General features: G+C 39.4%; 2 protein-coding genes across 3 annotated transcripts in view; both read right to left on the reverse strand.

Moving 5' to 3' along the window:
• Positions 1 to 23,892, reverse strand: part of BCL10 (BCL10 immune signaling adaptor) — a 238,928-nt gene that overhangs the window by 214,676 nt on the left and 360 nt on the right. The window contains exons 2-3 of one of the 2 annotated variants that reach the window (XR_008380127.1): positions 16,451 to 16,739; positions 11,539 to 14,251 (exon numbers count right to left, since the gene is read on the reverse strand). Coding sequence is in view for 1 of the 2 variants with exons in the window: in XM_053591205.1 (XP_053447180.1) it covers positions 13,878 to 14,251; positions 16,451 to 16,739 (663 nt within the window). In the remaining variant the exon portion in view is untranslated. Of the gene's footprint in view, positions 1 to 10,864; positions 14,252 to 16,450; positions 16,740 to 23,892 lie in introns of those variants that run through there. The other variant, XM_053591205.1, reaches the window with a different exon arrangement.
• Positions 304 to 7,505, reverse strand: C5H1orf52 (chromosome 5 C1orf52 homolog). Its single transcript, XM_053591206.1, has 3 exons — positions 6,885 to 7,505; positions 6,055 to 6,253; positions 304 to 996 (listed from the first exon to the last, which is right to left on the reverse strand). Exons 1-3 carry the CDS (start codon positions 7,158 to 7,160, stop codon positions 923 to 925), a joined length of 549 nt encoding a protein of 182 aa, XP_053447181.1. The 5' UTR covers positions 7,161 to 7,505; the 3' UTR covers positions 304 to 922.

Raw genomic sequence — 23,892 nt, forward strand, 5'->3', positions numbered from 1 at the left:
ATTTTTTAATTTGCTGAATTTGGCAACCCGGTAAAAGAGCCTTCTCTTAGTAAACTTACTATTCAGTAGAGAAATCAATGAATAATCGTAATATAAGGCATATATAAGTCCAGTGATAGAGTCAGGAGGAAAAGGTCTCCATTAACTACAACAGAAGAGTGCCTGGAAGAGTTGGCAACTGATGCAGCTCCTGGAGGATGACTAATTTTTGATTGACAGGTGGGTGGTTTAATGTGATGATTTTGGAGTTCAAGTATCCTGTATTAAATTCCAAATTAATCACTCACTAGCTGTGTGGCACTGGACAAGTTACTCAAGCACTCTTTATTATACGATACTAACACCTACTTTACAAGGTTGTTTAAGGATCAAGGTTAACATATGCACAAAGCACCCGGGAACATGGGAGACGCCCACTGGTAATATCATTACAACTTAAAACATGTGGCAAAGAGGGTACAAATATTCAGATGTTAATGTTATGCAGTAATAGTAATATTGAATAAGTAATTTTATTTCCATGATCTATTTACACTGTACAGACACTATTGAAAAGCACCCTACAAGTTCACAGTACATCACAATATATTTACGTTAAAAATATATTCCTTTATAAAAGGTTCTTAGTACATTGGCATGTCAACACGTGACAAAATTCTCAAAGCATATTACCAATTCTGTGATAGGAAGAGTATTTCCAAGTGTTGTCAATTTCACAATCACCATTTGAGTTTTAAATACATACGTTTAAATGAAAAATGAATTCTACAGTGGAAAGTACTTGAGGCAATACTTATTAGTTCCTTAACATATGTATCTTCATGGAAATGTTGTGTCATCATAATCCCAGAACATCAACTTATTTTACCCAAAGAAATATTTCAGTAAGTTCAGCAGTCCAGAAATTCTGATCATCTGTTTTCTACTTTTTCTTCTTCGCTGGTTCCCCTGGTTCTACTTTGCGCTTTTTAGAGGTATGCTCATCTTTTTCATCATCTTTAAATAGGAAAGGAAGAGTTTCAATCATCAATTTTTTAAAAAACCAACATGTTAAATATTAAAATTTCACTGGCTTTATACCAAAATCATCACTCTCATCATTTAATGTTTCTTCCAAAGTTTCCCAATAAAAACCGAAAATTAACTATTAAAACTGACTTTAAACTGAACTGAAAGTAAGCAATTTTTTTCAATTGCAGCAATACAAAATTCAGTGATCCTTTAGTGCTACATTAAGGTAGCTTAAAATAAATGATTCTATTTCCACAAAAATGAGGTTTCTTCTGAAAAAGCTGCTCCCACATATTCTCCCCTATTGTATATTCCACTGCAACCTATACTTTGGAAGAATAGGGTATCTTTTTTCCCACAAAAAACAGGCATCAATCTAACCGTGACAGTATGTATGGAAGTGGCTATCAACTGTTATTTTCCTTTTAATCTACTTTCTCTCCTCCCAAAACAATTTCCTTCTCCCCACCTCATTCTGCACCCCTCCCAAATCCTTACATTAAGAGGGTAAAAAGCACTAAGGAGTAGGTTTCACCTAATCCAAGGGAGAATCTGCATAAGGGAGAGGAGTAAGAGCATAACATTATTAAAACAATGTCCTTTATACCTTTCCAAAATGTTATTAGTTTGTAGCCACAGAAAATTTCCAACTCATAAAAATGCTGTCAAACCTGGAAGAGTGGACCCTTTTATTCTATTTGAAAAAATCTAACTGTATATAGTTCAATAAAACATCGAGTAGTGTATACTAGTTGCACATTCTGAGCTCCCTAAAGTGTGGTATTATTTTAAGAACTCCATATAGATAAACAACACGTAAAAGATGTTATGATTTATAAAGTACAAATTTATTTTGAGCACATTACTGAATTAATTGTAACTTCTCATTCTTTTTTTTGAGACAGAGTCTCACTTTGTCGTCCTCTATAGAGTGCTATGGCATCATAGGTCACAGGAACCTCAAACTCTTGGGCTCAAGCGATTCTCATCTCAGCTGGGACTACAGGCGCCTACCACAAAGCCCAGCTATTTTTAGAGACAAGGTCTCACTTTGGCTCAGGCTGGTCTCAAACCTGTGAGCTCAGGCAATCCACCTGCCCCCCAGAGTGCTTGAATTACAGATGCGAGCCACCACACCTGGCCTGACTTTATTTTCTTCATCAAAAGATATTCCAAGTTCCACACGTCCCACATGGTGATCTAGAAAATGTTTTGACATTGAAAGGGGCTTTCATATTAAAAGGTTTGGGAAACTTCTGATAACAAATCATAATTTTTTTGACGTAAATATATTTTAAATTGTAAGCTTTCAATTCCCTTCTCAGATCGAATTTGATGGGGAAAATTAGTGTTAGTAGCAGGTGCTTCCTTTTCATTCAAAGCTTCAAACAGCGTGGAGATGTTATTCCTGTTTCCTACAGCACTATAGATTTATGTTGGCAGCACAGTAATAAGACACAATTCAGATCAATGACTCATCCAAGAAGTTACAAATCAGTTTTAATCAGTGGTTTGAGAATTTACAAACCGAAGTTTTAATCAGTGGTTTTATCACACAAATGCACAAAAGTACTGGCTCTACAAACCAACTGAGCAGTATATGGGTATACTGCTCGCTTTTACTTTTTTTTTTGAGACACAGTCTCACTTTATCACCTGTCATAGCTCACAATATCTCCAACTCTTGGGCTCAAGCAATTCTCTTGCTTCAGCCTCCTGAGTAGCTGGGACTACAGGGGCCTGCCACAAGGCCCAGGTGTTTTTAGAGACAGTCTTGCTCTTGCTCAGGCTGGTCTCAAACCCGTAAGCTCAGGCAATCCACTCGCCTCAGCCTCCTAGAGTGCTAGGATTGCAGGCATGAGCCACGGTGCCAGGCAGGCTTTTACTTTTTAATTGAAGTTAATTATCATCAAAGTTGGTTTTGGGGATAATTTTCAGTAATGATAATTAAAATGTGAAAGTACTAAGTCTACTATAAAATTTACTATTAAAATACATACATTAAAAAGACACTTCAGCTTTTAATCTGCTACTTTGACAAGTAAATTTACTGAATAACAACAAAATCACAAACTAGAGAAGTTTGAAAAAAACCTGTGATTTGCACAGAGTGCTAGTGCCATCTAGTGACAAGGTGTTCTAAAAACTAATGCAGGGGGGAAAAAAATCTGAAAATGTTCACTTATCAGCTTTACTGAGCATTTTACTCTGTGTCATATGTGCAGATGTATTGGTGAGAAAACAATTTTTCTAGTATGGAATTCTAATCACCCAAGATAAATAAGCTTAACTTATCAATATAAACAAACTTTCTAAATTCTAAAAAATAAATAAAAATAATTAGTTACATTAACTAGGCTTTTACAATTAATTACACGTTGATAAAGCTACAGCTAATATCTAAGCCTTACCTACATTTTACAACTGCAAAATAAGGAGCGCTGACAAGCAGAAAGGCTCAGTGATGAATTCGGAGCTTTTCTCAGTTTTTCCTCTGAAGTAACGAAAAGAAGTTACTAGCAAAAAAAGCCCAAAGGGCAGAAAATGGGAAAGCAAACTAAAAACAAGGCAACTTGACAATCTGAAATTTATATAATTTAAAAATATGGAGTTTCTGATAGTTGATAGTATATGAATCAAAAAAATAAGAGGCTAAAAAATGTCAGGGAAATCAATTAACTTTATGAACATGGAAGGGAGTCTGAAAGGGCAAATGTCTAAAAAGTGGGTCTTTTTGTCTTCTGATTTGTTCTCTGTTTTGACAGAGGACCATCACTTAATGACAAGGACAAAAATTTTCTATGAGAAAAGCAAGGTGACTTGGCTCCTATTTGGAACTCCTTCTAACTTAACTAAAAGGCAAGCTGGAAAAAAGAATTCTTTCCTCCATACTTGCCCTGGTTTATACTGGCCTTTTCCACACAGGGACAGACATGTGATAGCACCAGCCTATGGAAACCTAGTTCGGACATCAACTCCAGTGCCCTTACTGCCATCCTCCCTAGAGCAGGATAGCTATTTCTCAAATACTGTAGGCTGGAGAACATAAGAGACCAAATGCCAGTTTAATAAGGCATAATTTCCAATTAAAGCCCTGAATCTGAATCCCTATTCTGCATCTTCTTAGTTGTGTGAATTTGGGCAAATTCTTTTATCTGAGATTGTCCTCTTGTCTGTAAAATAGTAATAATGAATTACTTGGCACTATGTATCAGGTAGCTAAGAGTAATAAATTAGAAAGCTTGGGTCCTGGCGTGGTGGCTCATGCCTGTAATCCTAGCACCCTGGGAGGGCCAACGCAGGTGGACTGCCTGAGCTCACCAGTTCAAGACCAGCCGGAGCCACATTGAGTCTCTAAAATATAGCTGGGCAGTGTGGAAGGCACCTGTAGCCCCAGCTACTCAGGAGGCTGAGGGAGGAGAATTGCTTGTGCCCAAGACTTGGAGATTGCTGTGAGCTATGATGCCACAGCACTCTACCGAGGGTAACAAAGTAAGACTCTGTCTCAAAAAAAAAAAAACAAACCTGTGTGAAAGTATCTACTTTAGAACTTGGCATTTTTGAGTTTTATGGACAAATTACCTCACATTTCCACATCTGTCTATCTTGTTTCTCAAGGTGTCATAAGGATTAAAGATTATTTATGCAAAAATGTTTTTAGTAATTATATAAAATACTGTACAATGTGAGTTATTATAAATGCTCTCTTCATTTGAGGCTTCCAGAAAGATGCCAATTACTAAAGATGAGCCTTCAGTAGACTCCTAATACATATTGGGAGATCAGCAAAAGAAATGGAAAAGCTAGGTAGAACTAAAACTGGTAAGAACTCATGCCAGTTAGTTCTCCTTTCCCTTAAAACACCGTAATTTTCTGCATGGCTGTAAAAGGGGCAAAGAAATTGAAATGTGGACAGATCAGAAATCTGTTTAATAAAAATGGCACATTCTTTCTTAAAAAGGATAGTCCAATATATTTAGTTCAATTCAACAACCATCTATTGAATACTTAGAATGTGCTAGTAACTATGAAAGAAACATAAAGGCCTGAATCTTGCTGTTTGAGGAACTCATTTTCATAAAGGAGATAGACTTAGAAAAAAGAAAGATTGCAATTACACAGAGGTGGTAAGTGCAATCAACAGCATTAACACATATAAGGTACAAAGGAGGAAACAGAGATGATACCTGAGATTCTTTTTTTTTAAGTTGGATTTTGAAGGATAATGAGTGTATCAGCCAAAGAGGGAAGAAAGAACACTTCAGACTAAGATGCAAGAGCAAATAGCATGATCTAGTTAGTTCTGGATTTCAAGACCTTTAAGTGCTAGGAAGGGTTCAAAATGAGGGTGGAGATGGAGGCAGGCCCTATCATAAAAGGCCTTGACCCTATCCTGTTGAAGGGTTTTAAGTAGGTAAGTTATATAATCAGATATGACTTTCAGAACTGAATGCTGCTGGACACTGTGGCTCACACCTGTAATCCCTCTTTTGGAGGCAGAGGTGGGAGGCTTGTTTGAGGCCAGGAATTTAAGAACAGCCTAGGCAACATAATCATGTTACTGTGACAATAAGAAATTAAATAATTTATTTTGTCATACTAATTTTAGCTCTAAGGCACACTTGCCTTGATATAAAATGAAGCCTTCAGCACTTTGCAGCTCTAGTCACAAGAAACCATGAATTAATTCGTATGGTTCTAGTAATAAGGCACCATAAATCACAGAGACTACTGCATGAAAAATTGGAGATTTCATTTTTAGCCTGAATAATTTATGATCTTTCACTAAAACATAGCAAATACTGCAGGCTGAGATACAGATGTCACTTTAAAGTCTGTATGTATGATCCTTCTCAAAAACAGGGCAAAAAGTATCCAAGGACCATCACAGGAAGTGTGCCAATTCACTGGATTTAAATTTTGTTCATTAAAAAAATCTCACTCTTCTTAAACCCTTCATAAGATATTACTACCATATCTTAATATTACCATTATATTAATATCTTACCATAAGATATTACTACTGGATTCTGACCTTCTTACCTGATTCCAATGTCTCCTCCCCTTCTGGCAGAAGCCTAGCTTTCTTAGCATTCTGTGGGGCATCATCACCATTGTCCTCATATATGTTAGACCATTTTATAGCCATGTCCAGCTCTGGAGGCGGAGGTTTCTTTTCAGCAGTGTAGGTCTCGGGAGGAGGGACATAATTTGACTTCCATATTTTGAATTCTTTTGGAGGCTGTTGAGCAAGCACATTAAGAAGCACTGTGACGAACCGAGGTTCCGAAGATGGGTGTGATCACATGCATGTCCCTGCCGTTCGCTTATCGTTCAGGCTTTTTTTTTTTTAAGGTTTAAATACACATTTTTCCAATAAAAATCATAATATCGTTAAGTGAAAAGCCAAAGGGTTCCCTATATGAATAAAGCTAATAGCTTTTAGTTACCAAAGAAGAATCCAGTCTCAGAGATACTACGCCAAGGCTGACCCCTTCAGGAGGCTGCAGCAGACACTGTCTTGGAGGCAGCACCGCAGGCACTTCGGCGTCAAAGGGAAGGGGTCTCGGGGACAAGCTGCAGCGGGGGGGCGGGGGAGTCACCACCGTTAGTCCTAGCTGCGTGGGGTCGGGGCACCGAGCGCGGAGGTGTGGGTCTCCTAACAAGGGGCGGGGCTGCGGGTCCGGTCCGATACCCACCAGGCTGGGGGAGGGGACCCAGGCTCCCCAGGGCTGGAGGTGGGAGGGGTGGTGCGGCATCCCGCGGGGGATGACTGCGTGTAGGGGAACGGACAGCCGGCCCCCAGGAGGGGGCCCAGGCAGAAGGGGGCGGAGGCCGGGGCCAAGGCCGGGAAACGGGGTCGGGGACCTCACCTCCTCAGGCGCCTTGACGACGTGCCTCTCCCAGTCTATCTGCTTGTTGAGCGGATTGTAGAGGAAGGCTGGGCGAGTCACGCTGCTGAACAGCTCGTCGGGTCCCGGCAGCCGCTTCTCTGCCTTGTTCCCACAGCTGCCCGCAGATTTCGCCGCATCCGGGGCTCTGCGACTTGTCTCCTCCGGCTCGACGTTATCCTCCTCGCCCGAGGAGCCTGAGCTGCTGCTCCCGTAAGCCGCGAAATAGCTCAGCGGGTCCTTCTCCTCGGCTGCCATGACAGCTGCGCGCGACGACCTAGGACTCCACCGGAAACCGGAAGCCGTTCCAGGGCCCGCCTCGCAGCTGACTCCGCCCCAAGCCTTGCACACGGACTCGCGGTCTGCGCCCCCTGGTGGCTGCGCTGCGCTCCTGCGACCTGGCCGAAGGATAGAGGCTGGAGGCAGGGCCAGCCACCTTACTAAGCTGGGAGCCCTAAGAAGAGGAGAGGTCCTGAGCCAGCCTTCCTAGCCAAACTCTCTGCATTCAGTAGCATTTATTAAAGGCATAGAAGAGCTAAGACTGTCTTTTTACTGTCACTCTCCTTTAGCCTCTGCTCAGAGATACTAGGATTTCTCTCTGATCCACTGCGTCTCCTCTCCCAAATGCAAACTGTCACTGAGCTTCCTGGTGTTGTCATGAAAGATCTGTAGGGGTAGTGGGCACCCCAAGTCAGACACCGAATCCTTTCCTGCTTGACCTTACTCAAGTGCACTCTGACAGCTTCTTTGATAAAATTCCTCCTGGGTCGCATCCGTCCACTCAGCGGGTCCTAGTTTGAAGGACCCGCTGTCAGCCTCACTTTTCCGTATCTGCTTTGCTCCATATGGCCTTCAAATGTTGGTGTTTCCCAACATATTAGTGCTTAACATTTTTGGAGGGCGTTACAAAGTTGCAAGTCGCCGCCCTAAGATCTCTTTCTTATAATACTTTTTCTCTTGCCTTTCACTAGATCACACAATTTCGTTATCTTTGTATTTCACGGAGCCCTTTCCGGTTTTCTGTTGCCTTCTCCTTATCACTTTAGATGTAGAAGCAACTCAGGCTCAGTCCTGAGTCTTCCTCTTTTTAAAAATCTTTCCCATGGCTTTAAATATTACTTTATGTTAATAACTCCCACATTTTTATTACTAGTCCAGAAATCTTCCTGAACACCAAACTCCTGTATTCAATTTCCTACTTAGAAGTCTTACACACACACACCCCAAAACTTAACACATTTGTGGAGATTGTCTACAAAGATGGCCACCAACAATTCCTCCCGCCTGTCTGATGTTTCCTAAAGATTAGATTCAGGTTATAAATCTTTGGCAGGAATACCGTGAAAATGAAGTTGTAGTTTTCTCATTACATTCCAATAAGAGGCATGTGATTTCAATTTGTTCTGGCACTGATTTTACCTTTGATTTCTTGTTTAAGGTGGTATCTGCCAGGCTTCTCCACTATTGTTACTTTTTCTTCTCCTTTAGTAAATAGTGTTTTGTAGGCAGTTACTTTGAGACGGTTAATATCCTGTTCTTCATCAAATTGTTGTTTGTTCATTTGTTTATATTAGCTTTGGGTCACCGTTTCTTAATTTATCAAATGAGTTGTAATCCATTATTATCTTATTTTGATGCTGTAATTGTCCCAGATTTGGCCAATGGGAGCCTTTTCAAGCAGGCTGTGTGTCCTGGGACATGTCCTCATAATTCTTTGAGCGCCTGCCTATATATGTGTGTGTATATGTGTTTTTTTTTTAATTTCAAAGTATTAACGGGTTAGGCATGTTTTAGGTTACATGAATCACTTTTGTACTGCTTGAGTCCCGGCTAAAGGTGTGCCTGTCACCCAGATAGTGTTCATTGTATCTATTAGTTAGGTTGTTTTCCCTCCCCGCTCCCCAACCACCTGGCTGATTTCCAGTTTTACTTCTCTCTGTGCACTCCAGTTTAATAGGGAGTACATGTGGTGCTTGTTTTTCCATTCTTGAGACACTTCACTTAGGTGAATGGTCTCTGGGTGCATCCAGATTGTTGCAAAAGGTATTGATTTGTGTTCTTTTATGGCTGAGTAGCACTCCATGGCATACACATACTACATTTTAGTAATCCACCCATGAATTCATGGGCACTTGTGTTGATTCTACATCCCAGACTCATCTTATACTGTGTCCTGGAATTAGCTATTAGCCATTTTCTTTTAATGAAGAATGGTATTTAAAAGCCAAGATCTGGGTGCTAGATGTGCGCATTGCTGATGAGGTGGTACTGTTTCCAGCTTCTCTCAATAGACAAAGCTAGGGAATGTATTTATTCATCTAGCTATATATATTGAAAACCTTGAGTTCACGCTGATACTTCCAATTTTAATCCAATATTACAGTTTCTTTTAATTTTATCTCTTTCCATATTTATAACTCCGTTCTCGAACATTATGAAATCTGGCTTCCATTATGCTAAATATGTTTACTTATTTCATCAGTCCCCAAATATGCAATCTTATATCACGGCTGCTGGTTCTTTCCCCACTTAGGATCTGATGCACTGCAATAGACTACCCTCTTTACCCTGTTCCTGTTTTAGGATCCGATGCTGAGCTGCCCATTCAAACACCTCTCCATCTGTGAAATCTCATCTCAACCCAGGCTCCCGAGCTCTGCACAGTCACCACTCCCCCACTTTTATATCCCAGCCACACAGGCACACACATTCCGAACGCAGTCTTATCTCAGGGCTTTTAAACCCAGTGTTGCTTCTGTCTGGAAGCCTAACCCTGCTTAGACCTTCCCAGTTCTAAGGGAAGTTCTGGCTCCTTCCTTCTTATGATTTAAGTCTCAACTCAAAGCCTCACCTTCTCTGACAGGCTTTCCATAATAATATAATGCTATCAATAAGTTTCCCACTTTATCTTTGAACTCATGCTTTTTCTCTCCATTGTAACTAGAATTATCTTGGTTTTCCTTATTTTCTAACTCTATCCCCAGTGAGAATGAGTTCTACGAGAACACAGGCTTTGTCTGCTTTATCACTGCTATCTCCAGCACTTAGAATAAAAGGTACTCAGGAATTCTTGAATGAATGAGTGAAAAAGTGCGTAATTCCACTCTTACCTTTCTGCTTTTAAGAAATGCTAATGAGCGCATGGAGCTGTGGAAAGAACATTGATCTTAACAAACAGCCCTGGATTTTAATCCTCAAGAGCTGTGACTTTAAACCATTGACTTTATCTTGAGTTTGTTTCGTACTTGTAAAAAAACAAAAGGAGTTAAAACCTACCTTGCAGGGTTGCTATTAGGACTAAAAACAAGATCACACATGTGGAGACATCAAACACAGTATTTGGCATCCAATAAGGCTGTGGTTCTCAAAGTTTGTTGCACAATGGAGCCTGGAAATCTGATGCCTGGCTTCCACACCCAAACATTCTAATTTAATTGGTATGAGGTGCAGTCTGGTGACTGGGATCTCTAAAAGCTCCCCAGTGGACTCTAAAATGGGCAGCAAGGTTTGGGAACCACTGCAATGAAGACAATGGCGAACTCAGGGTGAAATTTTTAGAACATCTGTGTATCATCTGCGCTTACATTCAGCTCTCCTTCCAGAAAGGTGGCTCAGTGAGTAGGGTGCCAGCCCCATATACCGAGGGTGGTGTACAAACCCTGCCCTGGCTGAACTGCAACAAAAGAATAGCCGGCATTGTGGCGGGCGCCTGTAGTCCCAGCTGCTCGGGAGGCTGAGGCAAGAGAATCGCTTAAGCCCAGGAGTTGGAGGTTGCTGTGAGCTGTGTGAGGTCACGGCACTCTACCGAGGGCCATAAAGTGAGACTCTGTCTCTACAAAAAAAAAAAAAAAAAAAAAAAAGACTACGTTTAACAATTGCAGATTTGCTTCTTGGTTTGCTTCTCCTTCGAAGGCAACGGTGTAGATATTTACCTTGTGACAAAAGGTGAGGCTGGAGTCTGAAACTTCCTCCTGTTTTTCACATTACTTAGGTAAAAAGCTGGTAGTTGTTAAGACTTGACTTCTGCCTCTTATAAAAATTACTTTGAAATGGATCATAGAGCTGAATGAGAAACTAAAGCAACTAGACTAAAACTAACTCTTCAGAAGTGAACTTAGGAAAAGGCCCGGAGGAACCTAACGCTACTGGTAAGAGAAAGCCAATCTGAATAATACAGGTACTATATTATTCCCACTATATAACGTTTTGGAAAAGATGAAACTAGAGACAATAAAAAGAGCCATGGTTGCCAGGGTTAAGGGAGAGAGAGATGAAGAGGTGGAGCACAGGGTATTTTTAAGGCAGTGAAATTATTCTGTACATCATAATGGTGGATGTATGACATCACGCCTATGTAAAAACCCACAGAACATACAATACAGAGTGAACCCTAATGTAAACTATGGGTTTTGGCTAGTAATGTATCAAGACTGACTCATCAATTATAACTAATGTACCACACCGATGTAAGGTGTTAATATGGGAGACTGGGTAAGAAGGGGCTATTTGGAAATACTCTTTTATTTTCTACTTAATTTTTCCATAAACCTACAATTGTCCCCCCAAATAAATTAGTTAAAAAGTAAGCTCAAAGTTGATTTTTTATTGTGGTAATATGGTGTCTCTGGAAAGTAACCGCTCCATTAAATCAACTTAGTAACAAACTGCATCCTATCACATCTGTCATCCTAATTTACATGTTTTTGGTAATAGCTGGTTTTCAGTGTTTAAAGAGGAAAAAATGACTTTGTAGGATTCAAAAATCCAAAAACCCAAACATATAAAAACATTTTATTGTCTATACAGTTAGCTGTCTGTATAGGTACTACAGTATCTCTAAATTATAGTATGTTTCCATTTTTATTTGTTCAATAAAGTTTTTATTTTTCCAAATATACGGTTGGTTGGACCCGGTTCATGCATCTCCACCCTTGGTATTTCCGGTGCAAATTACTTGAGCTCTGTGCTTTGAAACCAGTTTGGTAAGTCCTTTACTAAGGAGCTCCTGAAGGGCTGCCCTGGCCAGGGAGCCTTGAATCTTGTCTCTTAGAGACCACAGCTGGGGTTGTAAGATCTTAGTTCCGACTCCTTACAGAGTTTGTCATATGTAGCTTTGTCAAACAAGACTAGAAGGTTGAGCTTGTTCTGAACTTTGCCTTTGGACCACTTCTTTTTGGCCTTGCCCCCAGATTCGTTCACTGGGTCTTTTTCTTTCTTGGCTTTCTGGCATCTTTCTCTTCTTATTGTCCTTGGGGGACTTTGACTTTGTGAAGCTCAGAGAGGAGCTGCCGCTACCACAGACGAAGATGTCGGACAAAAAATAAATATCTGGTTTAATTTTTAAAAGGGTATCCACATATTGAATTTTAACTAATGAAATACAAACTCAGCTTCTGCTTTTTAAAGCAACTTCTTTAAATGTAATGCCACTATTTTTTCATGCTGCGTGTTGGAGGTGAGACATGTTTTTCTGTAATCCTTAGAAAATGCTTATAACCTTAACAATCATCCAATCTTTAAGAACAATTTTTAAAGCCAATATGACAATATTGTTATGATTGATAAATTCATCAGTCCATCCAGAAATGCAACTCAATCTCACAACTTGAACCAGTACTTTCTATGAAAATTGGTACATATAGAAACTGCTCTAGATATTTCCTACTGAAAAATTTGAAACTCCAAAACATAGCACTACATTATAGAAACTCCAAGATATAGCACTACATTTAAAAAACTTTTATTGTTTTATCTCTGCTTTTTTTGCAATTAGTAACAGACAGATGTCAGAAAACAGGTAAAATTTCAACATAAATGAAAACAATGAGAGTGTAAGATTTAAAAACGCATGTAAATAGTCAAATTTTATTATACAACAAAAAAATAAACCCAGCAAATGGCTTATTCCATTGCCACCCCCCAACCAATTTGTAGTAGCTATTTTTAACTCTATAGTGGTTCTCATTAAAAAATAATGAAAAGTACAAAGAAAATATTTTTTTAATCCCAAATAAACATTATATTTCAGGTTTATGACAAGATATTTTTCTTTAAGAATGAAAATGATAGCAAAGAATGTGAAAATTCTAAACAAGTAGTATTAATAAGGTTAATAAGAAATGAATTTTGGCAAATTGAGGTTTTAGTTGGCTCAAACTCCAGCATCAGAAGACTACAGAAGTGCCTATGAGACCAATGAAGTGGGAAAGAGATTTTGTTCTGTCTCTAAGCAGTTCTCCCGCCAGTGATTTACTACTACACAGAACAGCTTTACGCTGAAAATGTGCTGCTGAATGTCTGGAAGGGGCTATTAGACTCTGAAAATTTCTAGCACTAATATGCCAAGAAGAAACATTATTCCCAGCTTAAAGAGTCTATTCTCAAATACAGCGATAATCCCTATTAAAATTAGTCTTAAAATATCAAGTATACAAAAACACTGAAACACCTAAAACAAAAATAGAAAATACTGAAAAGTAGATGATCAACAAGATTTGCACTTAGCTATCTTAAAAGTATGCTTCTTTTACTCTAAAAAGTCATATTTACGAAGTATCCTTACATTGTGCTTTAAGACGTATTAAATGTAAATAAATCATTATAGCAATTTTATAAAAAGATTCTTATCCTTTAAAACATTTCTTGTCATTACTAGAAAAAATTAAAGGGCATGTAATCTTTTTTTCTTTTTTTCCTTTTTTGAGACAGAGTCTCACTCTGTCATTCAGGTTAGATAGAGTGCCATGCCGTCAGCCTAGCTCACAGCAACTTCAAATCCCTGGGTCAAGTGATCCTCCTGCCTCAACCTCCTGAGTAGCTGGGACTACAGGTACCACCCCCCACCCTCCCAACCCCCGCAATGCCTGGCTGATTTTTCCTGTTTTTAGTAGAGATGGGGTCTTGCTCTTGTTCAGGCTGGTCTTGAACTCCTGAGCTCAATGAATCCACTCATCTCAGCCTCCAAGAGTACTGGGATTACAGGTGTGAGACACCGCGCCCGGCCATAAGAGCACGTGATCTTAAAGGAAGAAACATTTCACTAGAGTTTCCACAAGTTCCTTCTTCTTCTAACTGCAGCTCTGGTGGCAAAGGAGGAGCACCAGGGTCCCCAGGTCTAGGAAGCGTCGTTGAAGAGAAAGTGGTATTCTCAGTTCTGCCTACTTCTAGAACAGGCAAATTCAGAGAAGAATCAGTAGAAAAAAAGGGGGCTGTGCTGGATTCTCCTTCGGGGTGGTATATGACAGTGGATGCTCCTAGTTTTTCAGAGAAATTACTCTCATCTGAATTTGATCTAGAAAGGTTGTTTGTGGCTCCATGTGGAAAAGGCTCACAGCTGCTACATTTCAATCCTATAATAGAAATTTATAAATTCTGTCATAATTGATTTTAAATCGCCCTTGCTTTTCTCAACAACCAAGAAGTATACTATTATTTGCATTTTCTAGATAAGGAAATAATATCTCAATAACACCATGTTATAATTCACATTTAAAATACAGAATACTCATATACTCAACCACTGAAGAAAGTGGAAAAAATAAAGCAGTTTCTAAAATAAAACGTATCTTTCACAACTATTAAACATTCTTTAGTATTCTGGTACAAAATATATTAGCCAATTAAAGACAAAATTTAAACAAGGCATATACAAAAATTTTGTGAGTTGACTAATGGCAATTCTTGAATCACAGGATGTTATAAGCCAGTGGTTCTCAACCTTCCTAATGCCGCGACCCTTTAGTACAGTTCCTCATGCTGTAGTGATCCCCAACCATAAAATGATTTTTGTTGCTACTTCATAACTGTAATTTTTGCTACTGTTATGAATCATAATGTAAATAAATATCTGATATTAGGCGACCCCTGTGAAAGGGTTGTTCGACCCCCAAAGGGGTCGTGATCCACAGGTTGAGAACCACTGTTGTAAGCGAAAGATTTTATAGAGCATGTGAGATAGTCTCTCACTATTACAGATGAGAAAACAGAGGCACAGTTAAGTCATGCTCAACATTCCAGCACTACTTCATTGGAAAGTGAGAACTATAATTAAATAGATAACATCCTTGTTCTCAACCTAACAGTTTATTCAAACAACAGGGGGTGTTCCTATCTACTACGGTTTCAATGTGTCCTCTAAAAGTTCATGTGTTGGAAACTTGGCTGCCATCTGGAAGTGTTAAGGCAGGCCTTTGGGATGTGACTGAGTCATCAGGGCTCCACCCTCGTGAATGGATTAATGCCCTCAGGAGCTCTGCCCACTTTTACCCTTCTGCCAGGAGATGACCCTTGCCAGGTGCTGGCACCATGCTCCTGGATTTCCTAGTCTTTAGAATTGTGAAAATAACTTTTCTTTATAAATTGCCCAGTCTCACACATTGTTATAGAAAATGAACTAAGATACTATTGAAGAATTTTATCATATCCAAAGGGCATAACTAACAATTATCCACAAGATTGAAGGAACACAATTTTTCTAAGTTTTCTGCTACGCTTAGCAAATATTTAACCTGTCTATAGCAGAAATTCTTGAGTTGACAAATTTTAGGTAAAACTTATAATATCTATAAAGTACATATGTCATATATATATTTTTTTTTTTTCAGTTTTTGGCTAAGGCTGGGTTAGAACCCACCACCTCCAGCATGTGGGGCTGGCGCCCTACTCCTTGAGCCACAGGCGCCACCCTATATGTCATTTCTTAAAACTAGTTTTTCAACTTCATGATACATTGAGTATTTTGTCACATGCTATAAAAACTGTTTTCTGCTTACATGGCTCAAATGGGGAAACTTCTAACGTGTCTCAACAAGGACTTATAGATTCTAAATTCCTTCAGGGCAGGGCCCCCAAATACTCATTTCTTTCTCTCCCCAAGGCCTGGAGAGAAAGTCAGAGGGAGAAAGGGGGGAGTGGCATGGGGTTGGTGGAATTTAAATTGTGCGGGCAATTCTACGCAACATTCCAATCAGTGAGTGTGTGTTTTTCGGGTGAGAGTAAAATGGGAGAAGTAAATGCGGTTTTTCCTTAAGTGATCTCAGGCCCATGCCTCTGTACCTTGACTGTGATTCTAGTGTTTACAGTCATGAATATTTTATGCAACATGATCCTATAAACATATGTCAACTACTTCATTTTGTGATCAACTAGTGGGAGAAAAACTAGCAGAGTTGTATTAAAATACTTTGCTTAAACACTGTGTGCTGTACAGTATTTTCAGAGATTACTTTTGAATAGAATATTACATTCTGCTGACTGCAGAAACAAACCCTTGCATATACAGGGATTTCAAGATTGTAACTTTTCTATACATGGCATTGTTAAATAAATATAAATATAGGATACTGAATGGTATTCCAATTTTACAATGTAAAGAAATCACATAAGGTCAAAGAAATGCAAATTAAATATAATTCTGAAATTTAAAGATTTAAAAGTAAAATGATCATTTCTGAGTATTTTGGTTTTAATTTGCATTTTTGTTTTGCTTTTGTATTTTTAAAAAGCACTGCTACATTTATATTAACTCTTAAATACCTAAGATATCTTACCTTTCAGATGTTCTAGTCTTATATTTCTAAGTTTCAGCACTTCATCTGTAATTTTCTGAATCAGGAAGTTCTGTGTTTTTTCTCGTCGAATAGATTCAACAAGGGTATCTAGTCCTTTGGGGTTTTCTTGTAAGTAGTCTAATAATTTTCCAGCCCTTTTTCTACTTGATGTTCGGCAAGAAATTTCTTCAGTATCTTCTCTGCTGAGTATTTTTTTTGCACGCAGATGATCAAAATGTCTCTCAGCTATGAGTTTCTCACACAAGTACACCCTCAAATTTTCTAAAGCCTAAAAGAAATAAAATATGCTTCAATATTGGTTTTTAACACCTAATAAAATCACATAGGTGACTGATTATTAGTTAGAAATCTGGATGATCTGATTATTAGACAATGTTTGAAAGTCAGGTGCTCAAGCCCTCTAAAATGCATGCTACTGGAGATGAAGGTCCAGGGAGATGCAAGTAAATCTCAGACATTCTTCAGTGCTCTTATTTAACACTCACAAATAAAAACCAAGACCAGGCTCTTGTAAGGAGGAGGTCTTCTGAATCTAGAGAACTTGAATTCTTGGAAATAAGGTCTGCTGAGGGCCATCTTCAGTAAAGATGAGTGCAAAGACTAGTGTACATTTTAGGTACCATTTAGCAAGAACTTCAGGACTAGGGAGGATAACTTAAGAGTTTTCACAGTTTATAACTCTCATCTTTGTTATGATTCCATCTCCCTAACGTAAAACTTACAAACAAAAAACAAGACACCTGAAATAAGAAGGACCCTTCTGGGGTCAGCTGGAAAGACTATGCTCTAACTCAGTGAATCAGTCTTTGTGGAAGGAAGACAGAAGAGTATGTAGGCAGAAAAACCAGAAGCAACAGTGAGTGCTGGACAAATTTTAGAAATTAAGAAAAAAGAGACCACAGAAAATAAGCCTAGACCTGAGAAGTGTCTAAGGGGTTTAATTAATAGAAAACTCATACTTGTCTCAATAAATGACATTAATGATTTGATGCCAGTGACTGTATATTAGCTCCTCTACCTACTAGATACTTGATCTCAGATAAGTTAATTAACTCCCCTGTGCTTGTTTCTCATCTGACTGTTGTAAAGAATTAATGAATTAATACATGCAAAGTGCTTAGAAAAGTGCCTGGTACTAAGTAAATGATCAATACAGTCTAAGAGGGTACATGTCAGCTCCATTAGTATAGAGTATAAATGTCTTAACGCAATAACTAAGTAAATGAGATGAGGTACATATTAACCAGTGTGATGTAAGCATTCCTAATTCAATATGAAATCAGCACATTGTACCCCATAAATGCATTAATGTATACATGATCTCTGTGTTTATGATTTAATAAAAATAAATAAATAAAATTGCAGTTCACTCATCCACTCCCCCCCACCTCCAAAATTCTAAGAGTGACAAAAGTAAAGACAATGGAAGAGTTAAGCTAGGTAAAGAGTTCCTGTGGTTCTAGGTCTACGCAACTCCCACCTTAGTTTATTTATTTGCACAACATTTCACACATATCTAATTTCCTAATCTGCCAAGTGCTGAGCACTGAGTATGCAAAGATATATGATCCCTGTATGCAGAGGGATCATGCCTTAGCTAGGGAATATATTATCACACACAATAATTTTAAGACAATGTGATATGGCCCAGGCGGGAAAAAAAAAGATTACCTAGGTCTAGTGCTGGGGAAGCCGAGGGAGCAACTAACTATCCCCAGGACTTGGGAGAGTTACAGAAGCATGAAGGTGTACAGTGGGGGGAAATGCTGAGAAGTCTCAGGTAGGTAGAACACAAGCTGCAGGTGACAGGGTGGTAAAAAGAAACGCAATTGGGAAGGAAAATAGGCTGGATCATGGAAGACCACCTCTCAAATGCCGAGGAACACACACTTTCCTGCAGCCAAAAAGAAAAGTCATCAAGGGTTTAGAAATAAAAGGCAATTAGAAAGCTTTGCAGAGGACTGGGGGATGCCAAAACTGGGGTAGAAGGAGATCAATTAGAAGACCACTACAATTATCTTACATAAGATACGTTGAGTGTATAAATTTAAGCTCTGGGTATTAAGAGGGAGAAGCAATTTAAAGATTTAAAAAATGAACTCTTAAGATCTCATCATTAGTTGTCATTTCACCACCTATATGCTGATGATCATCAATTTATGTCTGTGATTAAGATTTCAACTGGATGATTCAAGGTATTTCAAATTCAACATGCCCCAAACCAAGTTTTCTTCTCTTCCCCTTTGATATTCTCAACTTACTTGGAACTGCCACTATCCATCCAACCTATGCTATAATATAAAACCGAGAATTCGTCTTTTTTTCTTATTATTAAGTCATTTGTACATAGATCATAAATACATTTATGCCATTATGGGATTCAATGTGTTGATTATTTGTACAAATTGGAGTGCTTACATCCTACTAATCAACATAGCCTTCACCTCATTTACCCAATTACAGCATTAAAACATTTGTGTTCTACACCTGATAGATCCAACTTGTACTTGCAATATGCTTCTTAGGTGTGGTCCCCCTACTAACCCTCCCTCTATTGACCTACCCCCTCCCTCCCTCCATCCTTGGCTATAGTTGTGTTTCATTTTTCATATGCAAGTGTGAGAGAATTCATCTTTGACTCTTCCTCTCTTTCCCTTGGCACATCTGATCACTCATCACCAAGTCCTGCCAACCTACCACTTAATATATCTAATTTGCACCTTCTCTTCATCTCTATTATTAGCAATACCCTAGTTTAGCCCTTATGTCTCACATGGACCATTAACAACACAAACCTAGATATATTTAACTACTTCTTCCTTCCTCCTTAAATTTCTCCACTACTACACTAGATCTATCAACCTAGATCTTTCAATTTTTCAAGAGAAAATGAAAATCTGTTACATTAGGTGAATTCTAATGTTGAAAGGTCATTAGTTAATTAAAAAAAAATTTTAAACTCTGTGTTCTGTCCCTAATGTAAAGGATAAAAGTTCCTCAGCTATGGCAAAATAGTAAAGATGTTAAGAGTCAATCTCTAGAATTAGACCTATCTCAGTTCAAATCTTGAATCTGCCATATATTCCTGTAAATCAGGAGCAAGTTACTTTAGCACTGTAAGCTTCAGGTTCTTTCTTTATTTATTTTTGGCCAGGGCCAGGTTTGAACCTGCCACCTCTGGCATATGGGGCCAGCGCCCTACTTCTTCAGCCACAGGTGCCGCCCCTCAGGTTCTTTATTGATAGAATAATAATTAAAACCTTAACTCCAAGGACATATGGGCGGGCTAAATGGAGTAGTGTATATGAATGTTTGGTGCAGTCTCTGATACATCGTAACTGCTCAGTAAATAATCTTAATTATGGCAGACACTGGTTTTTGATAATATGGGTCCTGCCTACCTCTCCAGCTTAAAGTATCACTAACTCTGTCCTGGAACTTTATGCTGTCTTAAGCTGCTGTCTGTGACTTTACACATTTCTTTACGTCGTTACCTTTGTCTTGTTCTCTTTTCTCATACCCTAATCCTCTATTCATCCTTTAAGGCTCAGGTCAGTGGTTATCTCCTTTGGAAAGTTTTACCTAAACTCCCCAGAATGCGTTAGGTATCCCTCTCCTGTCGCTTTAGTACCCTATGTATACATTTGACCTTTCTATTTACCAGGACTTCACCTCATCTCCCAATTCATTCCAGACATTTCCACTCTGCCCTACCACTCTTCTCAGAGTCACCGATGAATTCTTTATTACCTAATACTTTTAGTCTTCATCTACTTGATTTCTCCGCAACACGAACAGTTGCTCACTCCTTCCTTGAAATATTCTTCTTGTCTTTTATCAGTATGACATTCTCATTTTCTTCTGATCTCTGTGGCTATTAACTTCTTAAACACTTTTTAACTCTTCTTTGGCTGGGTATGGTGGCTCAAGCCTGTAATCCTAGCACTTTGGAAGGCCAAAACTGGAGGATTGCTTGAGGCTAGGAGTTTGAGACCTAGGGAAGAGTAGACCCCTGTCTCTATAAAAAATAGAATTAGGTGGGTGTGGTGGTGAGTCCCTGTAGTCTCTGCTATAGGAGGCTGAGACAGCAGGATCCCTTGAGCCCAGGACTTTTTAGGATGAAGTGACCTGTGATGACACTACTACACTCTAGCCTGACAGAGTGAGACCCAAAAAAACAACAAAACCCACTTCTCTTTAAAGGTTTTAAAACTCCTCTTCTAGCTCTCAAATTCCTAGGTGAAATCATTCAATCCTACACTTACGTTTCCAGCTCAGATCTCTCCTTTTGTTACATATCCTTTTGATACTGAGACTGGGCAGATCTAATGGCTGATTTGACATTTCCACTTACTCATCTGATTCCATTCTTTTCCTCAACTCTCACATTTAATCCATCACCAAGTCCTATCATTTCTATTTCAAAAATGCATCTAGAATTCTCCTGCTCCATCCATCTCCATTGCCTTCACCTTGATCCAAATCACCATCATTTTTCATCTATATGAATTCCAAGAGTCTCCTCACTGGTTTTCTTGCTTTTCCCCTGTTCTCCGTGGACCACAGAACAAGCAGAGGGATTTTCAAAAAACATAACAATTTTTCACAAGGGGGTAACAAACAAACAAACAAACAAAAAACTCCAAATCCAAACACTCCACTACCATCTACAAGGCCCTTCATGAACCGGCTGTCACCCAGCTTCACTTCAAGTTACTCTGCCTGCTTCCAATTTCCTCACATTACCAAGATCGTGCCTGTTTTAGGTCCTTGGCAAATACTGTCCTGCCTAGAATGCTCTTCCCTCAGTCCTAATCTCTTTCAGGAATCAGTTTAATGTAACCTCCCCTGGTCATCCTGTCTCTAGTGAGTTTCCCTGGTTACTGTCTTAGCATCATTTGTCTCCTACACAGTACTTACCCTAATAGTTAATTGCATATTTAGTTGTTTTGAATTCTAATGACCTATATTTGAAGTCGGCAGGAACCAGGAATGTTCTGTTCAATGTTACATATCCTGCACTTTTAACCAGAGCATCAAATAGATAGTGTTTTGGATGAATGCAAAATTCACTGCATTTAGTTCGTGATTTAAAGTTATCATTTATGTATGCCCCCCCCCCCCGCAAGAAATCAAGCTATTTTCAAATTAGGATTGTCTTAATTTTTAATTTTTGAATTTTAGAACTATCTACAGTATCAGCCTCAAGTGGTATGTAATCAATATTGATTACATTGAATTAAATTCAACCAAACAGGAGGTGGAGATAATGAAGATGTGGGAGTTCTCAGGAGTCGGAGAAGCAAGGGCTTTGGGGGAAAGACTGGCCAGGTAAGCAACATATAGGGCATAAAGCAGCTTTCCTGTAAACATTTGGAAATAAGGGCCTAGAGCTGAGATAGAAGGAAGTCCAAATATGTGGATAATTTTAAAACTTTCTAAGATCATAAAACATTTTGAACACATCATGGAGAAATCTCTAAGAAAAAAGCACGCACAGAATTTTTCATAGACCCTCTGAAACCCACCCACAGCTTCTTCACGGTTATGAATTTCTGATACAAGTATAAATTGAAACCTTGAAGATGGATAACCTCAATGAACCATAAAATAAATGAATGAAAAATAAAAGCCTGGAAGCCACTCTTCACATCTGTATTTGCGTTCAGGTCTTACTTCTTTCCACTTCTAATTTCTGAGATCCTGTTTCATCAGCTGCAAAATGGGAAAGACAATTATCTCCTGTAGAGGTTGCTGTAAAGATTAAGTGGGGACACTGTAAACTGTATGACACAGCATCTGAAATACAAGAGGCCTAGCTCTTGAAGTTCATGTTTTTACTGGCTCTCATCTTAAATAAGATAACACTTATTTAGTCTATGATAGCTATCAATGTTCCTGTGTTATCTCAATCAGCAAAGCAGGTCCAGATCTTTTTTTTTTTTTGAGACACAGTCTCACTATGTTGCCCTTGATAGAGTACCGTGATGTCACAGCTCACAGCAACCTCAAATTCTTGGGCTCAAGCGAGCCTCCTGAGTAGCTGGGACTATAGGCATCCACCACAATGCATGGCTATTTTTTGGTTGCAGTTGTTCAGCAGGGCGTGGCCACGCTGGAACCCTTCAGCCTCCGAGCCCTACTCTGAGCAACTGGTGCCCAGCCAGATCTTCATTTTTTGTATCTTTTCAGGCCCAAGGACAGTACATTCCATATAGTAAGTGCTCCAAAGATCTGTACTGAATGAGGAAACTAAGTCCCAGTCATATCCAGTACTTTCTGCTGGTGAGTCATACCAATTGAAACTGGAGTACAATGTAATAAACTTTAAAGGGGAGGGAAGAGGAAGGAATTTAGAATGGATATTCCGGGCGCCGGCCACATACACTAAGGCTGGCGGGTTCGAACCGGGCCTGGGCCTGCTAAACAGTAATAACTACGGCAACAACAAAAATAGCCTGATGTTGTGGTAGGCGCCTGTTGTCCCAGCTACTTGGGAGGCTGAGGCCAGAGAACAGTTTAAGTCCAAGAGTTTGAGGTTGCTGTGAGCTGTGACGCCACAGTAATCTACCAAGGGCGACATAGTGAGACCCTGTCCCAAGAAAAAAAAAAAAGGAAAAAAGGGATATTTAAAAGTTGCTGTCCTGCCCAGTTCACAAAGATGATTTAGTAAGAGTACTGTGGTGTTAAGTAAGAACACCTTTATGTTGAGTTCCTGTTCTTAATTGGAATTAACATGAAGTATTTTAGTGGTATTCATATAGGTCTCATCTGGCAAAACAACTAAAAGGAAAGGAAAAAAAAATGTCGTACCTCAGTAAAGTCATTCTTTACAAATTACTATTAAGGCTTGTGCAGTTCTGCACCATCCAAGCAAAAGAGCATAATTTAGCTACTACATATTTTTTAACGTTTACCTATAAATTAATTCTCAGCTACATGCGTTCATCCCCCCGCCCCATTTAAATATGTGGGCGTTTGCTTACTAGGGGAATTCCAGGTTGTGCTTTCAGCTGTTGAGCTTTCCCCAGCCCCCTTTGCAAAAGAGTTTCACGTTTTTGCTCCACTGCTTGTGATCTTTTGTTCTGGACTGAAACAGCCTACGCGGCCGGTCTCAAGGAAGGATCTGAGCTGCCAGATCCCTAACAAAGCAACTCCAAGAGCGCGGGGGGAAAATCATGACGGGATGGGTGAAGGATGGGTTAGAAGCTGACTGCGAAGAAACGAAGCGCTGCACAAGGTCTCAAAAACCCAAGCCCTGCGTTTACAGATTTAAAACACAGATTAAAGGCCACTGGAGAATCACTTCCACCACAGTTCCTAGGTGCAAGGCGTGCCGCGGACCTTCCACTCCTCGGACACCGACTCCGGGTTTCCGCTTTCCTCTCCGGAGGGGTTGCGGCCCGCCCCCGCCCCCGCCC

The sequence above is a fragment of the Nycticebus coucang genome, chromosome 5 (assembly GCF_027406575.1).
Source record: "Nycticebus coucang isolate mNycCou1 chromosome 5, mNycCou1.pri, whole genome shotgun sequence".
Lineage (NCBI taxonomy): Eukaryota > Metazoa > Chordata > Mammalia > Primates > Lorisidae > Nycticebus > Nycticebus coucang.

Excerpts from the sequence above, each read along its gene's own strand:
- C5H1orf52 (XM_053591206.1), bottom strand. The coding sequence starts at position 7,160 with ATGGCAGCCGAGGAGAAGGACCCGCTGAGCTATTTCGCGGCTTACGGG. Across the intron at positions 6,254-6,884 it reads TCGTCAAGGCGCCTGAGGAG|CCTCCAAAAGAATTCAAAAT; the intron begins GTGAGGTCCCCG and ends CTTGCTCAACAG. Across the intron at positions 997-6,054 it reads GGAGGAGACATTGGAATCAG|ATGATGAAAAAGATGAGCAT; the intron begins GTAAGAAGGTCA and ends TCCTATTTAAAG.